Genomic DNA, 25,796 nt, shown 5'->3' with positions numbered 1-25,796 from the left:
GTAAATTGTTAATAAATATTTTAAATTTGAATACATATCAATTTGTTTGTTATTTGTACATTCTGGCAACATAATAATATAATAGTTGCGATTGTATATATTACAATATTGTTACGGATAAACAATGGTATATAAAATTGTGACATTACTAGTTAGTTTATTGATTTATAATTTTTATATTATATAAAATATTTCAAAATTAAATTATATTATTAAATTATTTTATGTTCTCATTTTTTTTTAATAGTTTTATGTATTTTTTATAACCAACCTAAACTGTGTTAAAATATTTCAATTTAATATAATATATTCAATTTTTTAAATTTAAATATTGTGCATTAGTTATTTTTACTTCAGAAATATGGTTGAACCAACAATAAAGAATGGTAAAAACAACTATTCTTTAGGTTATTACTACAGTATTTTATAGTTTTATAAATACTATATTGATGGTAGTTCAACTACAAAAGTAGGTAAGAGTTAACTTTTATTGATGGTAGTTTTAACTATAAAAATAAGTAAGAATGAACTTAATTTTATTGTTACTTTAACATAAATTATACAGTTAAAACAACTATTTAAATATAACAATATCAATATAGTAATTTTAACTTTATGCAGTTGTCACATATTTTAATATAAATTATTGTTCAATCATAATTATAATTAAACTAACTAAACAGTTTTTTCAGTGTGTGAAATAATAAAAATAAATTTTTTAACATTTTTCATTTGGCCACTCCAGAGATACATAATACGATAAAAATAATGTAAAGTCGGTATCCGGTTTCTCATTACACTGTTTTATCAAATAACTATAGCCTTATTTTTGGGTCGTTTCATGTACAATTTAAAATGTATATAAGAGACAAAAATGTACATTTTAAATTGTGATAAAATATTTAATTCCTTTCTCATATATTAGAACATTATACATTAATATAAAAGTTTGTATGCTTGTACAATAAAGTATACGTAAAGTTATTACTTTGTTGTGTATAATTTTACGTACGTGTCGCTAACCTCACCCAATCAAAATATTGACATTTTTTTCATGTAAGCATTTAGCAGTCAATTAGCAACAATTTGCAAGAACATTTTCACAATTTGCAAGTTTTATCATAAAACCCAAAAAACCATGGGTGGAACTGGAGACACGTGTCCCCAGTTCCACCCGTAACATTAAAAATACACTTTGAAATTTTTCTTTAACCATCATTTAACAGCCAATTTGAACGATTAGCAAGCCAGAAATTTGCAAACCAATATTTCGTCCGCAAAAGAAGTTTCCGGAATTTGCATGTGTCTCCAGCCCCACCCATAATTTTTTACATTTTATGATAAAACTAAAGCCTTGCAAATTGTTTCTAATTGACTGCTAAATACTGACATGAAAAAAATGTCAATATTTTGATTGGGTGGTGTTGGCGACACGTACGTTATTTTGAATAACATTCCGTTTTTGAAATACCTATCTATGGGCCTAGTACACGTTTCCTCAACTATTTCAGGAACATGTACATGTAGTTAATAATTATTTTTGAAATTATACATATTTACATCATACAATTAAATTTAAGTATTTTTAAAACATTTTTTTTTTTTCAGTCTCCCTTTAATGGAAAAATAATTGAGCCCCCGAATCATTTCATTATAAGATCTTACTACATAATGTCAAATAACCGATGAAGACATGTAATTGTATGGATCTCTGCGGAGCATGTTCGCACATTTTTTTATGTTGTAATATTTAACGGATTTTTTTCATCATTTTCAACGGGCGTTACACAAAACAAACAAAAAAAAAAACCTTTAAACAACGGTTGCCTATTTACGTATAAAGTCCTGTGTACGTTTAAATCTCATCAATAATCACCAGCCCTCTCTTTTAAAATTACGTCAAGCGAATAACAATAGGTACATCACGGTTTGCACGCACAGCTATTATACATTATAATAATATAGCAAAACACTATACTCGTTTCACAACCCCAGTACTCGCATGTTGTGGGTCACATAGACTTCTGTATACGCGCACAATTTCAACTTTGACTAACCGTTAAAAAAAGCCAATTCATCATGATATTTTTCATGCCTACTCTGCACTTTTTGTTCACCTGCGATCGAGTTTGTAAACGCATTGACGAGCTTAAAAGCTTAAGCAACCATGACGTCTTACGTACTATTATATGCGCTTTTTTTCTTCTATTTATTTCACGCTCGGGAAATATTCAAGTACAGTCGAAACCACTAATTACGATGCCGTTTACAATGATATCCCGGGAAAAACGATTACCAGCTATGTAAACGATAGGTTTTACGGAGACTAGACGAAATATGTTTGGTTGGATTTTATTTTGTATACCTCGTGCTGTTTCACTATCGATATTAGTTGACGACGTTTTCTAAAAAGTCTTCCGCTACTCTAACCACCGTCGCCGCCGCTGTCGGGATTATTCTCGGATTTTCTAACTGCCGTGTCGTAGACTGTAACCGGTCCCGGTCGCCTTCTGGAAGTTTCTCGGCACTCCTTTTTTTTACCCCGGACCGGCCGACCCAGCCGCAAGGGTATATTAACAATATCATGATTGGCCGCCACCGTTCTGTTTTTTCAGATAATCATCGTGGTATATCCCCGTGCGTGTATGTATATCGTTCTGTTTTATACACAATTCATTCGTGTTGTTATGGTATACCCGAAGCCAGAGGAGGAACTAGGAATTTTTACACCCGGGAAAAATGTAAAAATTACGCCCTATCATAGATCAATGATCAAATACTTTTTTCTCGAGAATATTTTTCTAATAATTAATATACAATCATACTTAATGAGTTTTAACCTAATATAAATATTTAACAAAGTTAAAAATATCAAATTAATTGTTAATAATTACAAAAATCGCAACCTCTAAAATTTTACGCCTGAGATGAATCCTCGTCTTCCCCTCTAGTTCCGCCCCTACTCGGGCGGCCGGTCATCTTCCTCAGCACTTTGAATCGAATTATTACCATGTTCAGTCTGGTAGTTAGCGATAACCGGTAATATTTATCATTACTGTCAACTTATTTTATTATATTTATTTGGTCAATACTATTTTTTTGTATTGCCAGTGCGGCATATTATTTATTATTATATTTTATTTTAAACGCGTTATAGTGGCGCCCGTGTTTGTTATATTATAAGTATTGTATTAATTTCTTATGTACATATTTCCTTTGAAGTCTAATATAGTCCATTTATTAATTGTAATATATTGATTTTTACATATGATTCTGTTTGAATTTCATTTATTATATTCAACCAATACATAATTGGAGGGGAGTCTTTGTAAAAACATTGGTTAAAATATGAATGATAAGACTCCCATGCATTTGTTGTTATAGTTAAATCAGAAGAGCCTGAAGCCCAAATAGTAGGAGGAAATATGCTTTCTTCATCAATATAAGTGTCCGTTAAATAATCATAGAATAATTTTAATTTATCATCATTAGGACATATTGACATTAAATCTTCAACAAAACAATCTTCAACATCTCCTGGGTTCAAAAAATAATAGCCCTAAAGTATATTTTATCCAATTTCCGATTTCTGAAAAATCGTTTTTTATATTCACTAACCAATCTTAAGCTTTGGACTTGACGAAACCAAGATTGAGTTAGATGAAATCTACAGCCGATAATTTTTGAGTCTGGCCATATTTCTACAATAGCTTTATGAATTGATATCTCAAAATCAACTGTCACATATTTTGAAGAAAATAATAAATTACATTTATCAACAATGCAGCGAAGAGTATATGTATATGTTTCAATTGACTTGTCTGACAGTAAACAAAAAATAAGAGGAATATAATGGCCATTCTTCAATCCATGTATAGTGAACATTTGTAAGAAAAATCGTGGACAGTATTTAAAAGTTCCATCCATATAAATGGTATCAACTTCATTCATAAATGTTAAATTTGTTTGACATGAAAATATAATTATATGTTTTTCTGAATCGTTTAATATTAAAAATGACTCACCACTTATTGTTTTCATATCTAGATTTTCCAAAGCTTCGTGTACTCCTTGAATAGAAGTGGGATTTACGGGGAGCGTTTTCCGACGAAGTTCATATAAATTTTTCCGTAAACACTTAATGTCTGTTTCGTTAAATTCAGAACAATTATTCTGTTGAATTTCTTTAAAAATAATTTTTTTTGGTCGAATAAATATGTCTTCTGTGGTCTTCCTTTTACAACTCGTATTAATAATTTGACGATCAATATTTTTTTGTTTCATATGGATTATAATTATGATTATAATCCATTACCTATATAATCAGATTCATTTATAATTTCGTCATTTTGATTAGTGTATAATTTAACACTGCATGATCGAACTACACATTTCCGCCGTGTTGTTCCATCAAGTTTTGTATTTGCAAACGAAAATTTATAATTTTTTAATACTAACATACGTTTACCGCGATTACTTTCAATAAATTTTGCCATAATGTATAAAGAAAATAAACAAATTTAATTACACACGAGACTATAACGATTATACAACACGCCGCGCCACGAACCGTAGTACGTACACACACTAAACACTTATGAGTTTTACTTATGATCAATTGATAAAAGAAAATCGCTAATATAAGTTTAATATATAGAACGAAGATAATGATGAAAGATTTTCTATAGGTATAGATAGTTGGTAGTTATTACTTTTATCGATCGTCAACATATAGATGTTGGATTCCCATAATATAATCAGTAATCCCTAATAAGTCTTAATATAGAGGATATGTGTGTATGTGCTGCAGTTATTAAAAAAAATTAAATTTTCCTAATTTTATATTTTTTTGTGTAAATTAATAATAAAATGTAACTTAATATTTTTTATTAAGATATGATTACTATACAAAAAATAATTGGTATAGTATTACAGAAAAAAACCGTGTAGAATATTTTTAATTGGTGGTCAAAATAGTGTACTGGCCGAAAACGGACATTCCAGAATGACCGAAAAGTGTCCCGCCCATTTACCAACTCCCGTTAAATTTACTACCTGAAAAATATACCTTTTTGGGAAACGCAAGTCGTATGCAGCCAAATATACAAATGCGATACTAGGTTATCGAATGAAGAAGAAAATACGATTTTCAAGTTTTGGAAAAAATTATTACCCTACAATACATATACGAGTATAATTACAAATTTTCTTGATTCCTACTATAATTCTAAACATTGTTCTGTTGAAATCATAACTAATATTAATTGATTATAAATTCAGATTTGGCAAGTCATGCATGTGCATGAGATTCACGACCCTTAAACACGCCTATAGTCAAAACAATATATTTACCAGGGGCGTCATTTTGGGGAGTCAGAGTGTGCGGTTGCACCCTTAACTTTTAAAATAGTTTCAATTGGCCTACGTTTTGCTGAGCCTTGGCTTGCGCCCGATATGATAACTATATTGTTTTTGATAACAAAATAGTAACGACGGTGGTGGTCTAATTAACTACGTATAGACAGACCTCAACAATAACATGGTATTGATGGTATCGTCGCACAGTAATAAATTATAAGTGATAATAATAAAAAAAACTAATAATATTCACGATAGACTAAATCTTAAAACTTAAATTGTGATAATATTATAAAATCGGCATAACAGATTACATTTTATTTTGTTACATTTCAATATACTTATTATTTTACAAGTAAAATTTAAAACAGTTTTTATTATAATTCTGTAAAAGTATTTTACATTGTTACTACTAAAATGAGTGGAAAAAGAAAAGGTGGCGCTTTTCGTCAACGAGAAAAGAATAAAAAGTTATTATTAGCAGCTAGTTCTTCTTATCGGAGATTTGTAAACATGTTTAAAAAAAATGAAAATAATTTAGTGAAACGTATTGTATGTACTTATTAAAATAGTTTATGATGATATATTCAATTATTAATCTATGACAAATTATTTTGTTGGTATATAAATCTGTTACTATTGAAAAAAATTAATTGGTTAATGATGGAACTGATTATTTTGAAAAATGTAAAGATATTGAGGCTATTAAACACAACATCTGTGATGAGTGGTGTATTTTCTGGCGTACAAAATAGAGTATCTGATATTGTTCCACATATATATACATTGCCATGTTCATAGCCTAAATCTATGGTTGATACAAACAATCCATTAAAAATAATACAGTTTTGGTTAATTTTTTTGACACTATTCAATCATTATATAAGTATTTTATGAACAGACATACACGCTATGAATTATTCATGAAAATACAAGTTGATAAAAAGTTAAAAGAAATACATTTGGAATGTCTCGTTGAAGCCCACTGGTTTTATTGGTATACTTCTTTAAAAAAAATAATATTATGCTATACAGAAATTAAAGAGGTTTTAGAAGTTTTGACAGTCCAAGGAGAACAAACTGCCAGAGTGATTGGTTTACTTGAAGATTTTTCATCATTTCAGTTTGTTTTAATTTTGCACATTATGGAACAATTTTTGAACACTGCTTGTTGTTTATCAAGTGAGCTCTAAAATTTTAAAATTTTACTACCCACAGCTATTAATTTTGTCAATTTATTAAAACATGAACTCATAAAGCATCGATCAAAAAAAAACAATTTGAAATTATTTATGAAAAAGCTAAAATATGTGCACTTAAAAAAAATGTACTTATAGAAGAGAGGATGAAAAAAATAATCGACTACGGCAAAAATATAAACCTTCAAAACAATTTGAAGATTATTTTGTTATGAGTACTTTGGGACAATAAAAAATTACACAGTCAAAGAATAATACTAAAAAAATAAAAAACTGATATATTATATATTATATGATGTCATTGACAGGTAAATATCCTATACTGATATTAATGCTTTTGGCTGTATGCATAGTGTAGCTTTATTAATTATTAGTATTTTTAATTGCTTTCATTTTCATATTTATTATGCAAATTAATGAAAGATTTTCAGAACCAACCAATAACTTATTTAAGTTATTTGAAATTTTTGACCCTTTTAGTCCCAATTTTTTTAATCCAGATAGTCTATTTAAAACTATTTATAAATCATTATAGTTATTTTAACTTTAATGAAATTCAAATTGCTTCTTAGTTTCCATCAGCAAAATCACTATTTAATGACAAATATGATGTTGATTTGGACACCATAGCAATATGCCTAAAAGATTTTCCTATCGCTTTTTTTGAAACTTTAAAAATTATTTCATTGGTAAAAACTTTACTAATTACAATGGCATCAAATAAAAGGTTTTTTCTTCACTTAAAAATGTTAAGTCATATTTACGCATTACCATGGGTGATGAAAGGCTAAATGATCTGATGGTACTTAATATTGAAAAAGAAAAAGTTAACAGTATCAATTTAGAAGAAGCTGTAGATATATTTGTTAAACTGAAAAATCGACGATATCCGCTTATTTAAATTTAATTTTTTTTTTTTTTTAATGCTTTGCTTTTTCCAAAATTACAATAATTATGAAAATAAACGACAAGTTATTAATGTAGATATCAAGTACTTTTTTTATTTGTTGCTGTATTAATTCTTCTTCTAGCTTTTTATGCACCGATTATTATTGGTTTTCACTGTTAAGGTAATTTTAATTATTTACTATATTTTAGTTTCTTAGTTGATTTTTACTATTTATTTTGATGAATTTTATTTATTTATTTATTTTGATTCCGAAATGATTCGGTCCATAATGTATGGAAATAATTGAAAGCTGGATAATGTATGTATGTATACGTATTTTTATATGGCCTGATGAAATTTCAAAATGGCCTGCTTGAAACCTCGCACACCAAAATAAGTCTTGAAATGACGCCCCTGATATTTACTAATATTATAAAAATAGTTTTAATTATTTTTAAAATCTATAAAATTTATTATAGTAACTAGATAATTTTTTTTTTCTAAAAGAGATGATAGTATTTTGATATTGTTTTAAAATAAAATTTGGTCTTGTATTGGCCTATAATAATATTTTACGAATATTGTTATCATTTTTTTGTCATTTATTTATTTTTAAAATTAAAAGCATGGTACAACGTTATATATTTTAAGAAATTGTAGTGTTGAAATTTGAAAGTTAATAAATATTTTAAATCAGCTTTAAAATGATAAAGTTGAAACTTGCTAAACTGAACAATCCGGAACAAGTAATTCCCCGGAAAGAAAAAAAAATTAACATGTAACGGAGATGGAAGATTGTACTTGAAAATTCATTTTTTTCTCATTTTCATTTTTTCAACAAATGCTACTCTACACTAAAACCCCTCATTAATAGAATTTACATGAAATACGACTGATATAAATTTACAAGTGTTATTTAGTGTTTAATATATGATATAAATATTATATTAAAATTTGTTTAAGAAACCCTTTTTTTTTATTTTTCAAAGTTAAAAATATAATAATAAGAGTACAAAGTTTTGATAAAATGATTGGTTTTTCTAGGTTGCTCGGAGATCTTTATTTGTGAATTTTACCGAATATTATGATTTACTTAATACATGTAACAGCTTTTTTATACATTACTGTTACCTATTATATAAGTTACTAGCTTAATTACCCATTTTCGTACGGAACATTCTTGGCCGTGACATAGGTTCTAATGGATTATTACTTTACACTACTTAAAGCCAAGTTTGGTGTAACTGTTAATGGTTATAAAACAAATAAAACGAAAGTTCAAATAAATCAGTATAGTAATTTTGGTGATACACTGAATTACTGGTGGTTCCAATATTTTTTAAAATCCCTTCTTAATGCATGTATTGAATATTGGAGAGACCACCATGTCAAATTTCGAGTTCATATGTTTTGAGATATAGCGATGATCAATGAGTGAGTAACAAATGACGTTGTCCGTTGAGAAAATTGTGAGTATTCAACTCTTTTTGGGTGTTACCGTTAAACCTATGCCTTTTTAAGTATAAATCACCCGAAATAACGGTTGAAATATTAATTTGTTATGTATTATAATAAGTAAATATTAAATATAGCCATGTCTATCACGCCTTGCTGTACCGTTTACTATATTTAAGGATATACTAATATCCTTACAACAATGTTCAATTTATTATGGATTTTTTTTATTTTATTTATTAATTTTATTGAGAAAAGTCTGACAATTCGAGGTTTCAAATAAATGCTATTTATTAAAGTGTATTTGGATTACACAATATTTTTTTGTTTTTCCTTTTGTGGTGCGTACACAAATAAATCAGGTTTTCTGACGCGTGAGCTGGCTACACACAGTTATTCATATGAAAAGCATGAATTTTCAAAATTCAGTCCACACACATGTTTTAATTGCCATTGTAATTTCATAATGATCATTGCAAAAGCGAGTCACACTGGATACTGCAAAAGTTTGAATTTCAATGGCTTATCTGTTGGAGTCATTGGGATGCGTGGTAATAGTACATGTATACCTTTAAATTTTCCGTTTAAAATGATGGCTTCGATTATGTTGTTATACAATTTAATAATTTACATAATTCTTAATCGGTGATTATTAAAATCAACATATTAAACAAATCAAATATTTCCTAGGTAACTAAAAATTGAAAAATGTATGCATCCAGTCCAAAACTGTTTCGACCCTTAAATATGTGATTTTCGAAAAATTCTTTCTTATTACACATTGAAGGCCTGTTCCAAATTTCAGGTGCGTACGTTGAATAGTTTTTGAAATTCAGCGATCAGTGAGTTAGTGGTATTTGGATTTTATATTTTCACTATATATATGTAATATAATATGAGTACTGGGAGTACGCCCGATGCATGAGATTATTTTTATCGATAAACTTCTCGGAACAATTATTCTTATCTACACAAAGACGTCGGACCAAAAGGATAGGTTGCAGGTAGCTGGAACCCGCGAGCCGCCGTGCCGCACAATACGTATTGGCGGTAAATAATTATAATTGTTAATTACTCCACTAAAACACAACATTTTTGAAAATCCTTTCTCATTGCACAGTGAAAATACGAGAAGAACCTCTATTCCAAATTTCAAGTCTGTACATTGCGTAGTTTTTGAGATACAGCGATCAGTGAGTGAGTGGTATTTGAATTTTATACGTATAGATTTTCAATGGACGTACATTCATTTTCTTTCGTGTTTATAAACTATATTATTATTATTTTTATTATAATTTTAATCATAATTCACAAAACAGAAGATTAGTATTATTTAAATTTTTATCGTATTTAAAATTATATGATCAATCAACTGGGTGTGATTTATAATACATCTAATAGCAGGACCTATAATGTTAAATCGTTCTTTCTACCCATTAAATTTGTTAAATAATTGTTCGTAGTCTGTGTCACAACGTATTGAGCAGTTAATATGAATTTCGTATTACACACATTATACTTTTGAACTTCACAAAGTCGCACAATATCAGACGTTCGCAATGCCGTTCAATGCCTTATTGGAATTCTTTCTCGAAAAGGTTGGATTTCAAACGTATAATACTATAATATAACGCGGAAGTAATTTTCAGCGTGACGTTCACTTTTGTTAGCCATAAGAGTTCTTGTTAAAATCTAAAAACGATATCGAGTAGGTGACGTTCGTATTTTTATCTCTGTTACACATCCGACGCTATGCAGACACCTGAATTCTATCGTATTATAATATTATATAATACATATTTATTATAATACAGATATGCGTAATCGTGTGTATAAATATTTGAAAATGAAAATTAATTTACAAATAATATGCAAAACGTGTGTACAATGGTCATTTATTTATGGTCTAGTATTTTCAAACATATTATTTCGTTCGTTATACTGTTAATTAAGAACCTAAACAATGATCTTCAACAAGTATATAAATTAAGTAAGAGGGGGATGGTGATAATTATCGAAATCACTTAGATAACCTCGTTATTGATTTTTCCATATTTTGAATCTGGCACATTATTATCAGATATTAATTATCAGAAAATGTATTTTTGGTAATCTTCTATTTTATTTTATGATGTACGTAATCAGACATAAAAGGTCTCCTGCGATATTAAAATACCCTTATTATTCTGTTCATTATAAACAAAGCACAATATTTTTTGTAATTCTCATACCCACAAACATAAAACAACCCCATTGATCGGCGTTAGCTATTCCAAGGGTTCGGTGTAAATGACTTTTAATGGTAGACGTCATGTGGTTAAAATAATTGTAATAATGGAGCAACGTGTGGTAATACATTTGTCTTGTCTTCTGGGAGAGAAAATATTTTAAAAACTTACATCATGTTGGAAAAAAACATTCGTAGGAAAAAGACAATGGCATTTCGATAAATCTGTACACATAAATGTATTTGATGTATACGCCGTGACTTCGAAGTTATAACATACTTATGATATACGCATGTCGAATGTTGAGTACCCTTAAGTCAAAAACGTAATGTTATTTGTTATTGGATTTTAAACACAAATGTATGTATATACTCTGTACTTACTGAATTTGGAAGAAATCTTGTTAACTATACCAATAGTCTTATGAATAAATCGTCAACCTCAATATTTTTGTGAAAACATTATTTACGTTCCCGCATAACACTCCAAAAGTTAACAATAAAGATTTTAGCTTCCTTTAATCATTCAAATCCTCTTATTTCCAAACTTTCTTTATGTACATTACACGACAACCCTACATGATGTCTCAAATGTAGTTAGCCACATGAACCTCTAAATAAAATTTAAAGTGTTTACAAGTAACACAATTTTTATGTGTTTGTGATTTGAAGTGATGGAGTGATGTTACGGGTGTTAAGGTGTTAAATTCCCTAATTTTACGCCGACACATCTAATTTAGAGATAGTTTTTGTATTTGTTTAATGTATTATTACTGTATATAGGTACAACCATTGATTAAATATATAAATAATATATCTTTAATCAGTGGTACAACTAATACACTTAACTAAATTAAAAAAATAATAATAATATTTTATTATTCCAATTAAATCAATAAAAATGTATTAAATTGTCTAAAGATATTTGTTTCATAATCTTAATTTTGTTTTTAATTTTGTTTTTAATTTAGAAAATTATATAATCTAAACCTGTATAGTATGATTATTGAAATACAAACAATAGTATTTGTGATAATAAATATTAGTAAAATTATTTTGCACGAAAGCTTGAATTGAAGAAGCCATATAGCTACAGTACGAGTACTTCGATGGGAGTAGTATATATATATTTATATATATTTAATTAAATTTAAATGAATATGTATTATCTTTTTTTTTTTTTTTTTGTCAAAGGAAAACAATTTAATTATATATTTATATACGTACGTACTAATCAGTTTATTCACCAGCTAAAAATGTCTAGGTCGCATTTTCTGAAGTCTTCTTCTTGTAGGATTACTTGGAAGGGAGTTTGAGAATATTTCATAATCTAATGATAATATGTTTCAATTATGAAACATTATAATTATGTCAGTGAATATAATGTACGATTAAAAACAAATGGAAGTAAAAACAAAACCTTAAATTTACCATGAAAATTAACAAAATATTAAATGTATGGAGAAACTAACCAAAAAAAAAAAAAAAAATAATAAATAAATAAATTGTAAAAACATCTATAACATTTATGAATTCACTTAGATTTTGAAGTCCATATTAAACTATTTTAAGATACCAATTCGGATAGTTGAATCTTTATAAGTACTATGGAGGAAGGAGCAAAACAAAAGTATTGATTACCCATTTATGAAAAAAAAAAATAAGTATCTGCGTTCGCATAATATACAAATATACTATACCTAATACAAGTGTATAGATGTATGGTTATTGCTGTATTAGTAAATTTACCATTGAGTATTAATCAATCGATCACCTACTAATCAAATTAAGGGGGCAATGCCCCTCCCCCTGATCGCTTATCTAGATTTGCTCCTCTGGTCGGGTAAATGACCGAGGAAAAAAGATTAATAAAAGAATTTGCGGATTATTACTAATGTGAGTGTTTTTCGTTTGGCAAATAAAAATAAATAATTCTCATATATTGTCGGACTGAAACGATATTACGCGGCTCTGCAGGTCACGTACAGAGACTCTTGCCCTAAGATATCACTGGTATTATTAACTAGATAGGTTAAGTTCCGTGGTAACGACTGTGCTCGTTTTCGCGTTCGATTTAACCGATAGTTGTATGGAGGGTGAGCATATTGGTGTGCTAGAATGGAAGAAAAAGAACAAAGAAAACTGGCGTTAGATGTAATGCAATATAGTTAACGATGCAGTCAGACATTATTGCGGTCGGAATAGGATAAAACTATTTTCCGGACCACTTGAATCACGCAGCGACGGACTTAGATTTTTGTCCGGTTAAATGGTTCAATCAACAATGTACGTATATGTGCAGTTGCGAATCATCGGACCTCAAAAAAGATCGATCGAAACACTGTAACGAATATCCGACAAATGACAGATCTAGGATTTTGTATTAAAGGGGGAGGACTCAACATTTTAAAAAATGTTAAATAACTACATTAAAAAAAAAAAAAAACATAATAAGGTAAAACACATGACTGTAAGTCATAATTATACATTAAAAAGAAGATTATTTGACATAGTTGATGTCTTTACGTCCTTCAATCGCTTTATTACTTTATAATATTGGCAATACGATAATTTAGAAATTTTTTAAATTCGTTCCCGAAATTATTTTATTCAACTGTGTTATTTATAATTTTTATATTGCAACTATTACGAGTAAAAAACTAATCGAGGTCCTAGGTAAACTAGAAAAGGGACGATCCATCCTCTGGCCTCCCCTTTTTTTGATCCGCCACTGATACCACCGACCATGCGATATAACTGCGTAGAGACATCGGTTACAAAAGTCCCTTCAGACGTAAATGATTTCGGACAATCTTGAACTGGACTCGTCAAAACCATAATTCCTATAACAACACACGCCAATCGTGAGTGCTTTCCTGTTTCACGTTCGTTCCAACCGCATCCGTGTATAGATAAAACTCTGAATTTTCATGCGATAAAAAATTAATTTATTACCATAATGACGAAAGCAAAAAAAAACAGAAAAAAATTATACACGTTAAGCGTATACATTATCAAAGCATGTAGTGCAAACAATGCAGTATAGCCAGCTTATCGGGTGCAAATTTTGAAGACGTACGTAGGTACGGTACGTAAAATGAGATTTCAACTGCAGGGAGAAGAGATAGTTCGAAAGAAAATTTTCGTGTTCATTGGCGTTAAGTTTAATTTAACGTGGTTGTAACTTAGATATGGGTTAATAAACCGCAGATGGGCAGGGTTCTATGGACCCCTAGACCCGCTCCTCATGTAAGCACGCCACCGTTTGTATTGAATGCTTAAATGACTCAACGTTACGTTGATCAACAACAAAAAACCGTTATCGTTGCAGGCCAACGATCGTTTTGCAGTCACGGTTCGCTAAAACCAAAATTCAAAACAATATGTTTCGAGAACACGCGCGGAAAAAGAAAAACAGCGAAACGTACTGGCACAGACTTGCGGAACTACCTCGTGGTAATAAACGTTTATGTGTGTGTGTGTGTGTACGCCGGGTGCTCCGTCGGTTGGAGGGGGGATGATGGGGAGGATTTCGGAGCGCAATTACATCGCTTCGACCTGGCGAATCGAGTGGAGAGAGGGCCTTATGTCACCGATCCTAGTACGTCACCGGTCGGAAGGGGTCAAGAGACTCGTGGTCCCTGTTCACGCGCGACACAATGAAAGCACACGGTGAAATTAAAAACGTGTGCGCTGTGAAGAAACACGTGTATACCCGCATACCCGTGTACTCGTACGTGCGAAACACACCCCTAACCCGCGCATGTATTGTTCGCAAATAATAGGCGCGCAAATTTCAATTTGCGTTTCCTTTCACGGGAACAATAATCATGTATGCATCGCATTAAAATAATATGATTTACGAATACTCGAACGTTGCCGATTCGAACGGAACGCCCCGAAATCGCTGTAATACACTCTAATACGTAATCGCGCGCTAATATATTTATTTATTTATTATTCATTAATATTAAATACACGCCCTAAAGATGAGCTCGGCACAATTATTGAACAATTAATACAGACTTAAAATAATATATGTCATTTGTTGTTAACATTTGTACAACGTTCCGTACCTTTTAAACATTGGCTCTGCAGAGTTCAGGTTTTGGTCGATGTACGAGTATAAGTGGCATATCTAATATTTTGCTCGGGAGACGGGTAACATTTATATAAATACATATTTATAAAAAAAATAAAAAATATATCTTAGATTAATATTAGTATTAATATTGTTATAAAAGCAAAGCGGGTAAATGGAAAATAGGATTCATTATCGACGAAAATAAAATTCAAAATAACTGTAAAATGGAGGGAAAAATTGTACTTTTTAATTAGTATAAAAACATAATTGTAAACGCCTTATCAAGCAAACCAATCTATTATGTTTTCTAGTCTTATATCAATTTCCATTTGATAAATTTAAGTCCTGTGATTGTAAAATGTCAGTTGTATGATATTCTATTTTCAAATATTTTTTAAAATCATGTAAAACAACTTTATATATTTGATCAAAAGCGTTTCTTTAAAAACTCCAAATCTCCGAGCTCAATACCATTTACTATATTTACCAATTACAATACTATTTCCGTAGTTACTCACCATTTTAAAGTCACGACTAAAAACGGTTTAGATTATCAATCTGAATTGGTAAAGGAGGGACCTTTTTGTACTTTCCAACTAAAGGCGCGTTTACACGGTGACAGTACAGTCATGACAGCACTGTCGTATAGTAATGCGACAGCTACTGTCACATGAAGATGAGCGTTTACACGGTGACAATAATTGTCATAACAAATATTGTGTTTTGTGCGATAGCTAATTAAAATTGACTAACAGTGTCACTAGTTTATTTTATTATTCACTTTATTATAATTTATAATTAACTGATTCACTTATTGTTTTAATTTTGCCTATTCTTAAAGTCAGGTATACATTTATCCCATAAACAAGGATGGTCTTCGTAATATTTTAGAAATTGAATAGTATCAAAAATCATTTTGAATTATAATTTCATTTATATAATTTTCAATTAATTATTATAATTAGATATATATTATTATTTAAACATTTAAATTAATTGAATAAAAACTGTAGGTATATGTGATAACAAGTAATAATTGATAACAATAATACAAAAATCGTACTACGGTAGTAGTTGACAGTGTGGTAGTCACTGTTTACACGATAGAAGTGGCTGTCACACTGTCAGCTAGTTACTGCCTACTATCTAGCAGAGCTAGATAGTTCGACAGCTGGCAGTTGACAGTGTGGCAGCAACTGTCATTATGTTTACATGACGACAGTCTTACGACAGCGACTATCATGACGGCGACTGTCGAGTGCTACTGTCATCGTGTAAACGCGCCTTAATTGATTTATAATCTAACTTTACAATTCAATACGCTATTTTTTTCTTTATACATTTTTATAACTCTGCCGTTACCACTAGGTCAACGTATGTATGTATTTGTCTAATATTCGATCGAAAATTGCACTTAGATCAAAAAAACACAATGATTGAACTGGACTAAGGTAAAAAACAAGTGTCTAATGTTAGAACTACACTAAGTCTAAGAAAATTAAAGAAAAATTAAACTTTGTTTTAATGTATATATATATAATTGATAATGTGTTTATTTTTACGAAAAATATATAATGATATAGTATTTTTAATGGCTAATTGTTTGAATCATGATAATATATTAGAAGAATTGTTAAGTATAATTTTCGGTATTAGGTTTAGGGAACTAATGAGATGATGAGACTGTGCCTAAGGTGAGATAAAAACACTTTATACTGAATATCATAATCTTTAAACTAGTGGACTAGTATTTTATGCGAAAAGCTTAGACCTCGTTTCACGATATAATTTACATAGAAGAAGAATAAATAATTTTACAATAATAAAACTTTTATTTACTTTTATTTTTTTTTTTTTTTTATATATACACCATCTTATTGAAAATACTTATAATATTTTCTAATATATATTCCTGATTCAAACGATAAGTCATTAAAAATACAATATCATTAGATTTATTATAAAGATATTAATAAATATCACCTTTACTTAATAATCCATAGTTCAACCATTTCAATTTATATATGAACAATCCAATAACGATTTTTAATGAATCACCAAGGTTTTTCGTTGAACAATAACCGCCAATTGCCGGTACGATACGAGCATAACAATTGAATACTATTCTTGGGCCGTTGATCAATGCCAGTCCGGTATAAAACCAAATGTGTATAATTAACAACGGTATAATAAACATAATTTATAATTGTTTTAAAATGTATTTGTTTACAATACAAGTACATTTTATTCGTTTTCATTTTGACAATTTTTCTCTGACAATCGAAATAAAATCCCGTACATGTTCACTTGAGCGAAATAAAAAATCAAAACACATCGTCTGATGTGATTTTCGGTTATTCATATCTCAGTTGAACAATAATGTACATTAGTCTACCGGTCGTGTCGCATAATGACAACGACGACGATATTTAACATTATGTATACATACGCGTGATTGACATTCGCGCGATAACGTTAGAATTAATATTATTTTGCCCTCGGAATACATTTCTTAAGTGATCAATCCCAAGCAAACTGTATCGACAACACTATTTATAATCATAGAAATAAATCTACTAAGAGCCCTATGTAGTACCACTGGAATGCCTGCAGTATTGCTGTTATTCGAAACTGAATAAGATGTGAATCGACCGAACCGTATAAAAGTGACGTTTACAGAGAATTACAGAGTATTCAATATATTGATTCGTAATGGATACGAAAAAAAAAATTTACAAAATTTTGCAAAACATGTTTTAGAAAATAACACAAACGTAGAAATATTATTATTATCTCTATGTAAAACGATCAACTTTTCTCAATGCAACCCTTCCTTCATTTTTTTTATATCCAGTCGCGATTTTATTGACTTTTGATCTATATATCAGATGATGCATTTTTAATGCGAAACTGGTCGTACTTTAAAAATATAATAATATTCCAGGCTAAACATTTATTTATTTCCATATTAATATTACTTGGTTATTAATTTATATATTTATTTAAATGCCACGTGCGAATGTATATTTTCTTGAAATTAATCAACAAAAAACAAAATAATTTCATGGTAGAGCATTGTAAAAATACTAAATCACGCAATTGACAACAACAATTGTCTCTACAGACCACAGTCATACCGAAGATGGTGTTTTTATTAGGTGTAGAGTAATTTTCCACTCGGGATAGAATGAATGAAAATCAACCATGTACTCCGCGACATGCACGAAAAAAATGTATCTTATATATTAAGTAAATTCCAACGCGAATAAATATTATAACAAATACAAATATCATACGCCTTTTATTGTAAACTTTTATGTAGCGCCATCATCGGTGGTTAAAATATTGCGATTTTGTGTTTCATAAAAAAAAAAATAAATAGTCTAATCCAATTAATAATATAAATATGGATTTTTGAACTTGAGTGTCATACACACAGGCGCGGATCTAGAAATGAAAAAAGGGGGAGGGCTAGTACAATTTGTACGAAGTCTTTCTTACGTCTAATTTCTTAAATATTTTAAGTACTCGTATCTAATATGGTTCTACCTAATGTCTAAGAGGGGGATTCAGCTCCCGAATTCCCCTTCTTGAATCCGTGCCTGCATATACATAGTTAAATTAAATTATGATAGTATGTAATACATGTATACATAATTGGTTTGTAATAGTGCTCTTTATTTTGCATGTACACGCTCTCACATATGCACGTGAAATTAAGATTTGATTTTTAAGATCCATTGCTAGGGTTGTAAAATTGCATGAAATATATAATTTGAGTGAAAAATAAAAATATTGTAAAAATATAATAAAAATATAGTAAAAATATAATGCTTTATGTTTTATTTTTTACGGAATACTTTTTGTATTATTAATTGTACTAAATATAATAAAAACTAATTTATATAAATTAACAATTAATACCATATTAGTTTATAGTTATTATAATTTATAAATATTGATTTAAGAGGTAAGAGACCAATAGTCATTGAAACATCTGAAGAAATTTTACAAAATATAGATGAATTTATAAATAAGTTGCCAGTAGTCCCATTACTCATTAGCTATCACATTATTTCGAAAGTTTCTCATCAAAAAAATACATCGGTACCTAGTGAGTTTAAAAGTTAAGCACATATTTATAAAATTTATTGTGAATATTGTGAAACACACAATATTATACCAGCATCTGGAAATGTTTTTAAAGAAAGATGAAAATTACAATTCAATATTGGAGTACAATATTGAATTGTATTTATATACAAATAATAAATAAAATAAATGTATATGCATGTATATATATATATATGTGTGTATATGTATATGTATAAAAGATAATAAACATAATGTAATTAAATAAATCTAATTTAATAAAAAATAAAAATTAGCTCCTTTGCATAGTTAAACAAATAACTTATCAGTATAAAATATAAAATCATAAATTAGGGAAGTATAATGTTCTCATTAATATACTCAAGAAAGTATGGAAATTAAAATTTAGATGGATGAAGACACTTCAGACAACTTGACTAGTAACATGTAAATAAATCATAAGCGATTAGAACTATTGCTTATTTGACGAATATTATCATAAAAGTAGCTGCTATCAATAATAATGCGCCGGTTTTGTCGTTAATTCATATATATATATTAATATTAAACATATCTGTGGTTGTTACTTATTTATAGGCAGCTGATAGACTATTCCACGTTAAATGGGAAAGCCCAAGATTGTACCAAAACGATATCATGTAATATCAACAGATTAAATGACATTTTACAGTCACTATCTCAAACGTAAAAAAAAAATATTTTTCAATATTTCAATGAAATATTTCATAAGAGTGAAATTTTCAATTATAAAATATTTCAAATTTACAACCCTACCCATTGCTAAATATTCTCCGTGAATTTGTAATATTATTATTACATCATAACACATTATTTGTGTATTTACGTGTTTACACCTTAGGTTTATGGAACGCAACACCTGACAACATTCTAGAAATCAATAGTTGAAAAGTATTTTTTTTTGTAAAATTATATATGTTTTTTATGATATAAGTAGTAAATGTATATGTATTTTCAAACTAATTAAAATTATTCACGTGATTATGACTAAGTGGAAAATTACATGTTAGTATTTTTATTCGTGTAAGAACTAACGTACCGGTACTTGTTTATTCGTTTCGAGACTTACGTATTATGTAAATGTTTAACTGCTATTTTTCGAGTGGAAACTTACTGAGCCCCGTTTTTGTTTAACTCGCGAATAAACGCGGTGACCCGAGCGATCCGCTGTATATTATTTCCCCGCGCCACTTTGCTTCTTCTCCGTTACCTGTTTTGGTTTTCATTCGTACCATGCGCGATAATTTTAACGAGATCCGCTGTTTCCTACATGTGTGCACACGATTTCGTCCAAACGGGCATCTGTTTTCCAAAAGAATTCGATCGATTCAAATCGAAAATGTCTACATCACGTACACAGGTAACAGTGTGCTCGGATGTGAGGGCGTACTTCCAAAACGTTGGTCGTCGTCTTCGTGTTTGCAGAACAAGATGGGACCGTAGCGCACGGACAAAAGTATCGCTTAACATAAGCAAACCGAATGCGCCCGAAAAAAAAAAACTAACGCGAAACGATAATAGCAAGTGTTACCGTTGTATCAGTAAATGGAGTTATTACATATGGTTAATGCTCGTTTCTCGTTTGAATAATAAAACGAACATCGTTTTCCGAACAGGTACCCGAAAAAAAAACAAACACTAATTTTCAGTCCACGTGCGTTTACTGCAAGTAAAATATTTTGCGAACACGTAAGGAAATGTGCTTTGACCTTAGCGCGCACCCTCAAACCTTAAATATCGTCTGAACGACTTTTTCCCCTAATCCTGACTCGTGTCACGCACCTCTCGTTAATTTTCGTCCAAACCCACGATTAACTTGCTTTAACAATAATTGTTTGATTAGGTATTATTTTTTTCACGAAATGTTATTATAAATATCAGGACATTATAATTAGGTGTATAAAATTACAATAACATAGTGTTAATGTTTTATTAAAACATTAACTCAAAAACACTGGAAAAGTATATTACAATAATAATAAATGTAAGGTTACGTTTGAATATATTATACGAGTAAATTTCATTTTGTTTACGAGTTCCGCTTGGGTATATATTTTAAAGGCCGATAGAGAGGGAGGCGGCAAAATCGTGTTTGTATTGCAAGTTCCTTTCTTGTGTTCGGTTTTCATACGAGTTCTGCTGCAATAGGAGATTGTTGCGATTTGTATATTAATAGCTTACAGGGAAAAAGTTTTCGAGGGGACTTCTAGTTCGATTTAAAAAATCGAATTAACATATACATATCAATAATAAATACATTAGCAGACGATACACCGCAGTATCATAAAAGTGTAATTTTCAAAAAGGTTTTTCAAGTTACTTCGTTGCTCACGGCTTTTAATTTATTCGTTGGCCATGTGAAATTTATTGTTCAAAGGATTATCAGCGGCGACTAAAATGGACGGATGCTCCAGTTGACAAATGTCCCGCAGCAGTTGGTCGCAGCCTAAATCGTAAAAACGTTCACGATTATTTCACAAACGGTAAATAGAACAACGTAACGATTCATTCAACATGTTTGCAAACGAGTTGCTTTTACGATACGCGATTTATCTAGTTCGTAGTTATTGTCGTAATGTAACGGCGGGTGTTGAAGAGCGAAATCGAAGGAAAACGTACTACTGTGAAATATAATTTTTTAAAGATGTGCAAATGTATCGGATGTGACTGCGGGTTACGAACACGAGTGCACCGACCCTTGTGGGTAGTGGTCATAGCGAATGGAACCACACAGACCTGGAGCCCAATTGAGCACGATTACAATCAATCAATTGGAACACGAAAACCCTAAAAAACAACACGATTGAGCGAGAAAATAGATGAGACATTGCCACTTTGTATCGTAAAATATAATTATTAAAAAATAAAATACATTTGAATATAAATATTTATAAATTAAAATTTTTTATTTGTTTTTTTTTCGACCCAATAAATCTATACTTGAAAGCTGCTAACTCTTTGTCTGTCTTGTATAAAATAATTGGTATTTCATTATTTTACATCATAAAATCGTAGAATTTCCAGAATACACATTATTTTTGAAGGCGCAAGAAAACAGAACAGACTGACTGTTTTATATACAGCATAGGTACAATAACAGTTAATCACAATTTAGGGCAATCGTTGTAGCAGGTTTGTTAGATAATGTTTGAGTCGTATAGCCAGTAGAGCACATTCAAGTCGCCCAAAATAGCCATTATCTCAGCTAAGTCAGGTAGCCCAATAAAGCCGATATCAATGTTTAATTTATACAAAGTTTAAAGTTATTTTATTAATTAAATTTGTTATATTATATTATTTAAGTTGTTATAGGTATTACAAAAATATTATGTACTATACATTTTTAATGCACACACTATAATTAGTATAATATTCATGTTCATTAAACACTTATAAATTAAGCACTTCTTTTAATGCACAATTTTGAGCATTGTTGCCATCTGAATTACTGCTAGGTCTTGATCATATATTGAAGAGGTAAACTAGATATATTGTACAACAACACTCTACTCAAAATACAGTAACCAATTTCGTTAACTACGACAAAAACCGTTTTTATGTTCAATACCCGAATTTCGTACTGCCCGACGCATTCGTTTTAACATTTTTTTTTTATTTCTTCAGTAATCCTGTGTACATGCCGATTAATAATTTTGGGCGATATTAAGACCTTTAAGATAGCACATTTGGCGAGAAACCGCCCAATCTGACAACACTGCGTTGTAGATAAAATTCTAGTTTTCTTATCTATCCCATTTATTTTCAACTTCCGTGGGTATCTATCGATCGATAGCAAAATATTTTTCAACTCATATATGAGTTACCTATTATTATTCTATACAACAAACGTGCTAGTGAGAATCTGACAAAGTTGTACATAATATTTAATTTTTTATCGTGCTCAATCGAGTCGTCAAAAAGATCGGCCGATAGGCAACTAATTGGGAATTACCGCCACGCAGAAATGTAATCACTCTGCTACTCGGAATACCATGGTTATAGGTAAAAAACGATTTGTATGTTTTAGATTATAGTTTGGTTGGCAGAGGTAATTGACGAGTCACGAATTGTTATACGAAGTTTTCTTATATATATATAGAACCATACTAGCCAAGTAAACGTAGTAATAATAAGATACCAGGAAAGTACTAAAATTAACACGTATAAAAATGTAAAATATGTATTTACGCGTTTTTAATAATATGTTTTTACGTTCAAGTGACTATTCAATAAACATAAAAAAAATTATGTTGATGGTTTTTTAACGCTTTCGTTCTGACAAATACCCTTTGTCACAACACTCGCAGTATTATAATAACCTTTTGATGTTTTCCTTTGCGTAATATCTTTCTAACATCATAAAACGGATCTTAATATCTTGTCGTGTAGAGATTAGGTTTTATAAAGAGGATCTGCACCAGTGGCGTAGCTAGGATTTTCTGAAGGGGGGTGTTAATTATAATTATTAAATATTATATATAATACGTACGAACTAAAACTTTTATTTTAACTAATTAATATGTATACATAATGTCTGTAATAGAGATGTAATGTATATTCGAATTCGGATAGCTTTACCATAAATTATTCGAATATTTGACTATTCGAATATCAGTATTCGATGCTACAATACTTATTATTATTAAACGTTTTGTGTTGCACGAAAACGTAAACGAGTAATTTTCGTCACGTATTGTCGCAATCGCGATAATGTTAACCTGTATATATGTAATTAGTATTGTGCATTATTTTATATTTCATATTGTATTATCGATTTACCTATATTCCTATAATAATGTAATATATAATACGACTCAAGGGGGGGTGTCATATCTACCAAACACCCCCCTTGTATACGCCACTGATCTGCACGTTTTTAGTGATTCATTAAAATGTATTGAACGCAGAAATTAATCCTTATAATGGAGCTCATATAAAATTTAAGTTAAGTTAGGAGAGTAGTACCTAAGTATAATTTAAGGTAAGTAGTAGAAACAGCTTTAGGTAAGTAGCATCAGTACACTTTTATTTTAATTATGAATAATATTATAAACACTATGTTTTTATTTTAATAAATATTAGTTTACTATAAATTAAGTTGTTATTTCATATGCTTGAGTTATGAATTAAAACCTTCCAACTTTTAAGAACAAAACTAAAATAATATCGCAGTAAAATATGTTATTAAGATATTAGTACCATGAGCAAGACAAAGGTAGTAACACCATTATTATGTGCCATCTCGTTCTAACATGCTCTCTCGGACAACACTGCTTGGTGACCATTCCAGTTATCATATAGAGTTCAATGGTTCCAGCTAACAAAAATGATAAAATATATTTTAAAAACTATTATCGGGGTATAATGTATTAATAACAAATAATTTTAGCGGGTAATGAGAAATTTAAATATATTGTGCATACGTTAAGATTTATTTTTTCGGTTTGTACATTTTAAATATTATTGAAATATTTTTTCTTTAAAAATAATATCTTATATCAATACATTTTTGATAATAATAAGTAATAATAACAAAAGTATTTATATTTCTTAACATATTCATAACTAATAAGAATTCATTTTAAATGAATAGGAATGTTTGGGGGCTTTTGCAACCTCCGCCATCATAATCGAACCATCGTTGACCCAGGAGTTTTTAAACTTAAGTTTGCTTAAATGTGATCATACATTTGAGCCGGCTCCTGTAAGTTTCTGTTCGTAGTTCGTACTTCTTTCACCTTTTGTACTCTTGTTCTGAAATCTGAGATAAGAGTTTGGAAAAGCACGTATTGAGTTGTGGTGAAATCGCACACTACACGCGCACCGAAATATTAATGATAACAACTCCTGCATGCACAGTATCATCACGCTTAAATTCTGTTTTTAGCATAGAGTAATATTATATTACTCTATGGTTTTTAGACGCTCTTGGCGTGTTGCACTGTTGTAGTATCGTTCGGTGGAAGAGATATGCCTCCGTGGGTGACCGGCGAATAGAGTATGCCACTGTTATCGAACGCAAAAAAAAAAAAAAAAATAAATAAAACGCCCAAAAAATAACGACCGTTATTCAGTGTGCTTATAAATTTGATTATGTTCCAGTTTAAACCATCGTATCAGTGTCACAAATTTTCATAAGTCCCTGTATTCTAGTCTTAAGGTGGTGACACTGAGACATTTACCTTCATTGTGTTGTCCGGTGGTCATAGCCTTCGTGGAAATGTCATCGGCACCGACTCGTTCTCTATCGTTTGGTCCGTATTCGTGTGTACTCGCAAAGTTTGTGAACTCATTATCCGTTTACAGCCTTTTTTATAAAAACACGTTTTCGTTCGCTTTTGTGCTGTGCCGGTCTATTGATAAATGTCGTTTTGCTCAGTTTATTACCATTTTGTTTATTATTATATAGTTCCCCTTGTTTCAGTGGCGATTGTGAATAACGTGGTTTATTCA

The 25,796-nt window shown here is 29.9% G+C and overlaps 1 protein-coding gene across 1 annotated transcript in view; it reads left to right on the top strand.

The window, feature by feature from the left end:
* Window positions 1-25,340, top strand: part of LOC112694279 — a 36,792-nt gene extending 11,452 nt beyond the window's left edge. The window contains exons 4-5 of the mRNA XM_025569703.1: window positions 24,937-25,047; window positions 25,266-25,340. Of these exons, the coding sequence (XP_025425488.1) occupies window positions 24,937-25,047; window positions 25,266-25,340 (186 nt within the window). The remainder of the gene's footprint in view (window positions 1-24,936; window positions 25,048-25,265) is intronic.
* The last annotated feature ends 456 nt before the right edge of the window (window positions 25,341-25,796 follow it).

This window comes from Sipha flava, unplaced genomic scaffold, assembly GCF_003268045.1.
Source record: "Sipha flava isolate LNK unplaced genomic scaffold, YSA_version1 126_pilon_pilon, whole genome shotgun sequence".
Lineage (NCBI taxonomy): Eukaryota > Metazoa > Arthropoda > Insecta > Hemiptera > Aphididae > Sipha > Sipha flava.
This window is presented reverse-complemented; position numbering and strand designations above follow the sequence as displayed.